The sequence below is a fragment of the Trachemys scripta genome, chromosome 10, assembly GCF_013100865.1.
Source record: "Trachemys scripta elegans isolate TJP31775 chromosome 10, CAS_Tse_1.0, whole genome shotgun sequence".
Classification (NCBI taxonomy): Eukaryota; Metazoa; Chordata; order Testudines; family Emydidae; genus Trachemys; species Trachemys scripta.
The window spans coordinates 78,871,095-78,880,433 of NC_048307.1; the positions used below are offsets into that span (position 1 = coordinate 78,871,095).

The 9,339-nt window shown below is 38.3% G+C and overlaps 1 protein-coding gene across 1 annotated transcript in view; it reads left to right on the forward strand.

The window, feature by feature from the left end:
- Positions 1–7,153, forward strand: part of MTFMT (mitochondrial methionyl-tRNA formyltransferase) — a 12,444-nt gene extending 5,291 nt beyond the window's left edge. Inside the window, exons 2-8 of the mRNA XM_034784906.1 lie at positions 970–1,099; positions 2,013–2,115; positions 2,999–3,074; positions 3,568–3,659; positions 4,839–4,920; positions 6,609–6,691; positions 6,865–7,153. Coding sequence (XP_034640797.1) covers positions 970–1,099; positions 2,013–2,115; positions 2,999–3,074; positions 3,568–3,659; positions 4,839–4,920; positions 6,609–6,691; positions 6,865–7,071 — 773 coding nt within the window. The 3' untranslated portion in view covers positions 7,072–7,153. The remainder of the gene's footprint in view (positions 1–969; positions 1,100–2,012; positions 2,116–2,998; positions 3,075–3,567; positions 3,660–4,838; positions 4,921–6,608; positions 6,692–6,864) is intronic.
- Positions 7,154–9,339: the final 2,186 nt, after the last annotated feature.

Consider the following 9,339-nt stretch of genomic DNA (forward strand, 5'->3'; position numbering starts at 1 on the left):
GATCCAAGATACTTCGACTTCAGCTACGCTATTCGCATAGCTGAAGTTGCGTATCTTGGATCAAATTACTTGGGGTCCACACGGCGCAGGATCGACGGCCGCGGCTGCCCCGTCAACTGTGCTACCGCTCTGGTGGAGTTCCGGAGTCGACGTTGAGCGCCTTTGGGGATCGATATATCGTGTCTTAACGAGACGCGATATATCAATCACGGATAAATCGATTGCTACCCGCCGATATGGCAGGTAGTGAAGACGTACCCTGACTTTGGTTATAGAAGCATGTGAAAAGACCATCTGAGCTTTGGGTCTTTTGTATTGTGACAAATCCCTTTAAAGGGACACCATCAACTCGAAAACCAGTCATTTTTTTAAAGAAGTTGAGTCGTTGCCAATACTAAGCTTGTTGCTGAGTTCTGCAGCAGATTTTTATGGCTTTGAAAATCACATTTCCTTGCTCTGTTAAAATATTTTGCTTTCTCCATTTGCTGTGTGAAAGATCCACACAACTTTCTGTGCAAACTGTGAAGCTGATATGCAGAAAGTCGATCAAATATGCAAAGTTAATAAACTGAACAAAATAGAGAAATTTATTTTCTTGAATCTGTCCCAGTGCTGCTTGTAACAATAGTCGATTCAAAAACAAAAATGTTGACATACAGAAATGACTTAAAAAAAGTTAATGAAGTCCTTCTAAATATGTGGTGTGTTCCCTTTCCTTTTTCTGTTCCCTTTCCCCTGTTCGCTTGTGGCCAGACATTGAAGCTATATAGTGTAAATATGCCTCTAAATGCTTATTTATTCTTAGGATTGGCATTTTAAATATAACTTAGTGAAACTGATTGAATTTTCAATACATCTAAAGAGCTAAAACATGTTTTTTATAGAAAGCAAGTTCAGTATAATAAATGGTTAATACCCATTTATATGTGTTACAGAATTACTGGTCCTATTCTAATTTAAAAATATTCTGATTCAGTGGCGTGTTGAATGTCCATCCCAGCTATCTCCCAAGGTGGCGTGGCCCAGCACCGATAGTCCATGCAGTGCTTCATGGTGATACAGTAACTGGGGTGACAATTATGCAAATCAAGCCTAAAAGGTACAGCAAACATCATTTTAAAAAAAAAGATTCAATCACTGCAATGTCTGCCTTTCACAAATATTAAGCTAATACTGTGTTGAATATTCATTCTTTTAAAGTTAAATAGTATTGACGTTAAATTTCATTTAATTAAAATGGATATATGCACCCATACAGATGATTTAATATTAAATACTTTAAAACAGTTCAGAAGTTTTACCTGAACTGCTGTGACTTGTCATGTATACGGCTTGTGAGTGGACAAATTGATTTTCCACCAGACCACCATATCACAGCTGTCTGTTAAGCACTTTGTGCAGTACAAGTCAAAAATAGCACTAGATCTGCAGGACTACTGATCTCAAATCAACTGTGCAGTGAAACTGGTAAATTACTTCTCTCCTCTAATGATCTGCTTCACTAGATGCTATATGGTGCATTCACAGGTTCTACAAACTTGTTCATTTCTGAAGCTGAACATAAAATGAAGTGGCATAGTGTACTGAGTACATTAAAAGGTACATGCTATGTCCCTTTACTGTGGACCTGTCTGTTTTTAGCTATACTAGAGGAATATTCTTCCTATCATACTTCTGTTGGATAACAGATCTCAATAATGTATGAAATTCACCTTGAAGATTTCAGGCCATTTTTTTTTTTCTTTTGAAATAAAGCACTTGGAATTGTAAGTCAAATATTCAGACCAGTTTCAGCTTGCCTCTGTAATACAATTCTATTTTCTTTTCCATAATGTTGACTTGTGAACCCAGTGTTAAAATTGTCGTCATTTCTTTGTTTCTGCTTGCAAATGAGTATAGCTAGCAACTGAGTTAATATACTAGCCTTGTGCTAAATTGTACACTAGATCTAGTGTGAATGAAGTGATAGTCTACTAGAGGAAGAAGCTAATGCATATGTTTTTTGTGTTTAGGTTTGATGTAGGTCCAATTATTAAGCAGGAAAAGTATGCTGTTCCTTCCCAGTGCACAGCAAAGGAACTAGAAGTGATATTATCAAAGTTGGGTGCGAACATGGTAAATCTATGCAAGTAACTGCCCACTTTATTCATTGCATTGTCCTCAAAGTTTCCATTCTGAGAAGCCTTCCTTGTTATGAGCTATTTGTAAATGAATTAGACAACAAAGGAGTACATTTCCTCAATACACAAACCTAACTGCTTTTAATGTTACCGTGATTTAACTGCCAGCTTTGACAGGAAAATAGATTCAGGTGGTCTGAAATTTGGCAGTTCTGAGCATCCTGAGTTGCTGAAATGATGCATTGGCAGTATTGGTGTCCCAATCTATTAACTGGTTCCAGTGGGCATTAGTTCTAGTTTAACTATCCAAAGCACAGACACTGACTTTTTTTATTTTTCCGGGTGGGTGCTCCACACTCATTCCACCCAGGGGCCCTGCTCCCACTCCACCCTTCCCCCAAGGCCCTGTCCTCACTGCACCACCCCCAACAGCTGTTTGGGGGTGGCTGGTGGGTGCTGAACATCCACTATTTTTTTTTTTTTTTCCTGTGGTTGCTCCAGCCCCGGAGCACCCATTGAATCAGCACCTATGTCCAAAGAACAGCTTCTTAAATACGCTGTATGAATACTGAGGCTGACATTGCTTCCAGTCAGTGGCAGCCTTTTCACTTGATTTTACACCTTTTGACACTAGCAGGCTACCTGCCAGCATGAGGCTGAGGAATTTTCAGTTTTAATTGGAAAAAATTAGTTTCTAGCACAGTTCGGTGTGTTCTTAGTTCAGTGAAATGAATTTCTTTTGAGCTTTTAGAAAGTTGGACTGATCAAAATGTGTGTGGCTTTAAAAGTCTTCGAGGAATGCTACTGGCAATATATTTAATATAATGCTCATGTACTATTTAAATTTGTTCTGTACAAAGACTTTTTTTGTTTTGCAGCTCATTTCAGTTTTGAAAAACTTACCTGAAAGTTTAAAAAACAAAAGAGAGCAACCAAATGAAGGAGTGACATTTGGTAGGTACTAAGTATTTAATGCCAATTGTATGTTTTTCATTTTTTTTCAATATTACCTGGGCATATAATTCAGTTCCCGTGATCCTACGTTGTGTGTTTTTTGGGCACTCCTGTGTGTGTTGGTTCTTATTTAGGGCTTTGTCGGTATCTCTTAAAATCAACGGAAAACTTCCAATGACTTCTGTGGTAAAGGATTAACATCATGGGGGTAGAACGTTGCAGAATCTTTCCTTCGATTCCAGCAGTAGCAATTTTCTGACAGCCCCTGCAACCGCTAAAGGAAAGACTACATCTCAAGATTCTAATCAGTTTCATGCTGTTCCTGTCTGCGTTACCAGAAAATTAACTGTTATGTTTGAGCATAGGTGTTGTTAACTTGTGTGATCTTCTAGTGCTGGTGGTGCATCAAGAGGCTTTAAATGACTTTACAAATTACAGTTGTAAATAAACACAGAGCAAAAATATAACATTTTTTTGCTTTGCTTTTTTCTAGCTCCTAAAGTCACTATTGCTATGAGTTGTATAAAATGGGAAGAACAAACTCCTGAGCAGATATTGCGACTACAACGTGCCATAGGAGCTACAGTAAGACAAAATAGTAGTAATTTTTTGGAAGTTTTCCTTTAAGGCAAATCTTACTCTAATTGGGTGTTGATGCTTTAGCCTTTTAAATGGTGGCTTGGCTCTTTTTAGAGAGGCAAAGCAGTCAAGTTGCATGAGGATAGGACATGGATCCAAGAACATCTCCTGAGTTCTAATTCTAGCTCTGTTGTCAACTCACTGTGACCTTGCCAAGTTATTCAAACTCTTTGCTTCAATTTCCCTGCCAGTAAAATGGGGATATCATCTGTGGTACTTCAGAGAGTGCATTCATTCAGAGGAATGATGCTATATTTGTGAAGTACTACATAAAGTTATGGTTAATTGTTTTCAAGGATGCAAATGTATCCTTCAGATATCTACTGCAAACATGCCAGGTTTGTGAACACACATTTCTTGTTTGTGAAGTGTTAAAATTTCACATGTATAGGAGTTCTTGAGTTCTCCATCCAAGTGTATTTAGGTATTTATTATTCCCTGTTAGTGCTAGAGAATACCATATATTAGCCCGTTCGTTTATAAGCCGACCCCCCCCCCCCAAGATGGTTAGGTAAAAATAGCAAAAACTGTATGATCCTTTCATAAGCCGACCCAATATTTCAGGGGTTGGCAAACTTTTGTTCCTGGCCCGTCAGGGTAAGCCGCTGGCGGGGTCGGGACGTTTTGTTAACCTGGAGCGTCTGCAGGAAATGGCTCCCGTAGCTCCCATTGGCTGGGAATGGCAAACCGCGGCCACCGGGAGCTAAGGGTCTCCATGCCTGCAGACGCTCCAGGTAAACAAAACGACAATGTATTAAATATTCAATTCAATGATTCCATAGAGATTTTAAAATCAAATTTTGGTGTAGATCCTTATAAGCTCTTTGATGCGTCACCTTTTTACCAAAAATATTTGGCTTATGAACGAGTATATACTGTAACTTTTTAAATATGTAGCTTAATATGGTTGTAAAGAAGTTTAAGAGGGAAGGAATAGGAGAAGAACAAAAAAGATCAGGTGCTTATATACCTTATGACATGTGGACAGTCCACCCTACCAGGAATAGTCCCTAAACCTTTACCTTAGTGCTGTTTACTACACTTTTCACATGAAAAAACAAAGTAGTTGACTGAGAACATTTTTACAGGAGTCTCAGTTTGTCATCTCTCCTTATGTATTTCCAGCTTCCATTGCAGACATTGTGGATGGGAAATACTGTTAAACTTCTGGATTTTGTGGAAGTGCATAACATCCGCAGCTTTGCTGGTATTTACTTTAATCTGTTAACATTCTCTGCTACAAGATTTTACAAACCCTGACAGTGATTTAATTTAATTGGAAGTGAACATGAAGCAATGCTAGGCGACAGTTACATGATGCAATATTTTAACTAGGAGTCTAGTGGAATTAAACAAGACTAAATATTCTCATTTAAATGCTTAGAAACTTATAAATTGCTCCCAATGTATTTTTATGAATGACTTGGATAATGCTGTGAAGAGTGTGCTTATAAGATTTGCAGAAGACACCAAGGAGAGTAGGGGGGTTTGCAAGCACTTTGGATGACAGGATTAGAATGGAAAATGGTCTTGACAAATTGGAGAGTTGGTCTGAAATCAACAAGGTGAAATTCAGTAAAGACAAATGAAATGTACTACCTTTAGGAAGGAGAAATCAAATGCATAAATACCAAATGGGGAATAACTGTTAGCAGTACTATTGCCTAGCCAAAGGACTTGGGAGATATAGTGGATCAGAACCTGAATACGAGTCAACAATATGATGCAGTTACAAAAAAAGGCTAATGTCATTCTGAGGTGTATTAACAGAACTGTCGTATTTGAGACACAGGAGTTAATTGTCCCACTCTACTCAGCACTGGTGAGGACTCAGCTGGAGTTCTGGTCCCAATTCTGGGTGCCACACTTTAGGAAAGATGTAGATAAATTGGAGAGAGAGAGTCCAGAGGAGAGCAACAGAAATGATAAAATGTTTAGAAAACCTTTCCTCATAGGTCAGCTTAAATCTGGATATGCTTAGTCTTGTAAAAGAAAGCTGAGGGGAGGGACTGGATAACTGTCTCAAATACATTAAGGGCTGATCTAAAGAGGATGATGATGAGTTGTTCTTCATCTCTACTGAAGGAAGGATAGGAAGTAATGGGCTTAACCTGCAGCAAGAGAGACTTAGGTTAGGTAGTAGGAAAACTTTCTAACTGTAAGTATAATTGAGTTTTGGAATAGGGTTCCAAGGGAGGTATTAGAATCCCCATTGTTGGAGGTCTTTAAAAACAGGTTGGACAAACACCTGTTGGGGATGGTCTAGATTTTCCTGGCCCTGCCTCCACATAGGTGGCTGGACTAGATGACCGCTTGAGGTCCCTTCTAGCCCTTCATTTCTATGAGTCTATTACTTCTGTGTCTGGTAAAATTAATAGTTATAGGCAAAATCCTGTAGACTTGTTGAGCCTGGGTCATCCACAAGGAAGGCCAGCCTCTCTTTTGTGTTTCCCAAAATCCTCCTCCTTTAGGAGTCTCTCCAGGGAGATGGGTAACATCCAGAAGAGGATTTAATGATACCTCTAGTATCTACTCTACTGCATTGACTGTTTTGTTTGGGGAGCCAAGACATTAGAAGGCAGTGTACTGCAGAGTGTGGCTTCACCAAGTCCCCTACAGGGCAGACATGCCTTTATTAGTACAAGGGAGCTTATGCATGCTTTTGGAAAAGTTGGGGACCATGCTAGAATTCTTCTCCTACTTATGGGACACTTTCACCCCTTACTCTGACTTGCTCCTCTCTGCTATATATCACAAAGAACAATGAGGGTTTTTTGTGCAAACCAATAATTTTACATAACTGCCTAGTTTCAGAGGCAGGCATAAAAATAAATTTCATATTTTTTACTCTTATTCAGTAACATGAAAATGCAAGAAGTTCCTATTTGTTTGCAGATCGGCTATTAAATGAACATGGAATTGTTCCAGGATCAGTATTATACCATAAATCGTCACAGACGTTGGTGATACGTTGCAAGGTATGTTTTCTGCCTTTGTTTTCTGTTGAAGGTTCTGAAGATGATTTTTAGACTGCTACCTCTTTTTTTAATAATCTGCACCCTAATGTAAGAACATAATAATGGCCAGACTTCAACAAATTTACCTAGTAGGTAGAGTCCTTACTGTGTGCATCTTTTATTTTCCTTTCTAGGAAGGCTGGGTCGGAGTCAAAACTGTCATCTTAAAGAAGAAGCTTACAGCTGCTGACTTCTATAATGGGTACTTACATCCCTGGTTCCAGCAGAATTCAAAAACACTTCATGGGGATTGCAGATTTCACACTCTCAAACTTACCACGGTGAAGAAGACTGAAAGAAAAGGAAATGGTGGTGCACAATTTAAAACAAAAAGTGCATGAAATCTGTCAAACAGGACCTCTGTAAATGAATAGAAACATTAAATATTTCATCGTCCATTACAATAAATGAAGCAGGTATTTATTTAAGGGTGTTTCAACTGAAAAATGTGCGATATTGGTATCATCAGCCAAGAAGATGTCGTCAGTACTCTTTTTTTGAAGCACTACGTTTTATTCCTTAAGAGAAGAGCACACGTTAGTGAATGCCTGAGACAATGAATAACCCTGTTTCTATTGTTAAACAATAAATTATTTTTATACATAATTTTAAAAAGCTTGATTTTTTTTTTTCTTGGTTTAGTCAGAGGGTAAATCAATATAATTGTGTTTTAATTATGCTTTTCTGACAAACAAAGTAGTTTGTCCTTAAATGGTATAGGAAATTAATGAGAAACACTCTACCTGCAAGGTCCTGTTTGTGTGAAACCTATTTTGGTAAGTAATATCTGCCAAAATCCTATTGGATCCAAATATATTTGTACAAAGGCATATGGTAATTGTGTAGTATTTCAGGCCCAGCTTTGTAATTTTTCATTAGTGTAACATTTTCAAGTGAAGTCTACAATTGGGAATTGTCCGGGAGGATAATATTGGTAATTTTGCATGCTTTTATCATATAAAATAGAGAACACAAAGAAATTTAGCCTCTAAATCAATACCCACTGTAATTAGAATTGTTCTCTTCGAGTACACACCATTTGGCTAGTGTTTGGTTGGATGACGGCCATCCAGAAAAGTTGTGTGTCTAATGGAGGAAAAGCTAGTAAAAATTTGGCACTGAACGTTTATATTGAATTAAGTAACTATTTGTATATGGTCATTCAAACACTTTGTATTTAGCTCAGTAGAATACAATGTGACAGTTTAATTGTAGGAAACAGTACTTTTTTCCAAAACATCAGAAGGACAATGTAGAAGGCTTTATCGTTTCATCTGGACACGGGGATATCTCTTGCTTAATGAAGACAGTCTGGAAGGCTTTTCTGTCATCCAGGCTTATCACGCAGATCTTTCAGAAACCCACTTTAGTACTTGACATTAGAGGAAAGAGCCAGAAGTTCAGTACTTCCTTTTGAAGAAAAACTTTTTTCTACCAGATGATGAGTGTGAACTTCAATTTGTAAAGACCAAGGGTCAAGAAGTCCTGTTTTCGCAAAGAGGAGACAGGACTGGCCAATATTGACTATAGAACAGTAACCAGCAAACACCAGCTCTTGCATGCTTTGTGCTTTAGTCTTTCAGAGTTGCAGTGTGCTTACCTAGATTCTTGCCATTTTAAGCTTGACTTACTAAGTTGTGCTTCTTTTAAAGTATCTAAATGGATTTTTTTCCATAAAATGATTTTATATTTACATTTAAGATTATTTAATAGAACTATGATTTGTATTAAGGTAATGCTTTTGTTATGCTTGTAAACTAACCTGTGCCACTAGACTTAATTGTCCAAAATCTATGTAAATGACAACTTATCTTCAGCAGTTTATAGTCATCCAACTCTGGAAATAACTAAAGTTTAGAAAAACATTTGGAGGAACCTCTGACTGGCATTTATAAATAGGACTTGAAAATTATACCAATTTATTAGATGAAGAACAGCCTACCAGCTCGAGGTGTAGATGAAAGACAGGAGATACCAGAGAGGTCTAGGGGCAACATCTTAGAAGCCTGCCATCCTCAGTTGTGGGGAATGGGTATAGTGCTGGGATTTTTAGCAACTTTCTATCCTTGAAGCTGCTTGGGAGTTTCCATGTATTTATCAACCTCTGGCTTGTAGGTGTACAATAGAACTTGGAAGTTCCACCACCCTCTAGCTGCTGGAAGGGGAAAGATGCATTCTGTTCCTTTCCCCTCCGGAACCTTCTAGCTGCTATGTATTGCCCTCTTGCAGAACATATGGACAGCTGTGAAGGGGGCTGATCTTTGCTATTCTACCCTCCCCAGTCTCCTGCCTGCGCAGGTGAGATGGAAGAAAAATATTTGGGAGGTGGGGAATATGATGGAGTGGAGGGGGAGAGAGAGAGCTTCTCTATGAATAACCCCAGTGCTCATGTCTGCTCCTACATGTAGCTTTCTCAAGCAGCATGAAATTGACTTGATTCTTGATTGCTTTACTATCAGAGTTTTCCCAGGAAAAATTTTCATTTGGTGGAAAATACATTTTCCACAGAAAAAAACATTAATGGAAAATTTCCAACCGGCTCCAGCTGGGAAGAAGGCTTGTGGCAAATGATGGGGAGAAGGGAAAAAAAACAAAAACCCAGAAATACA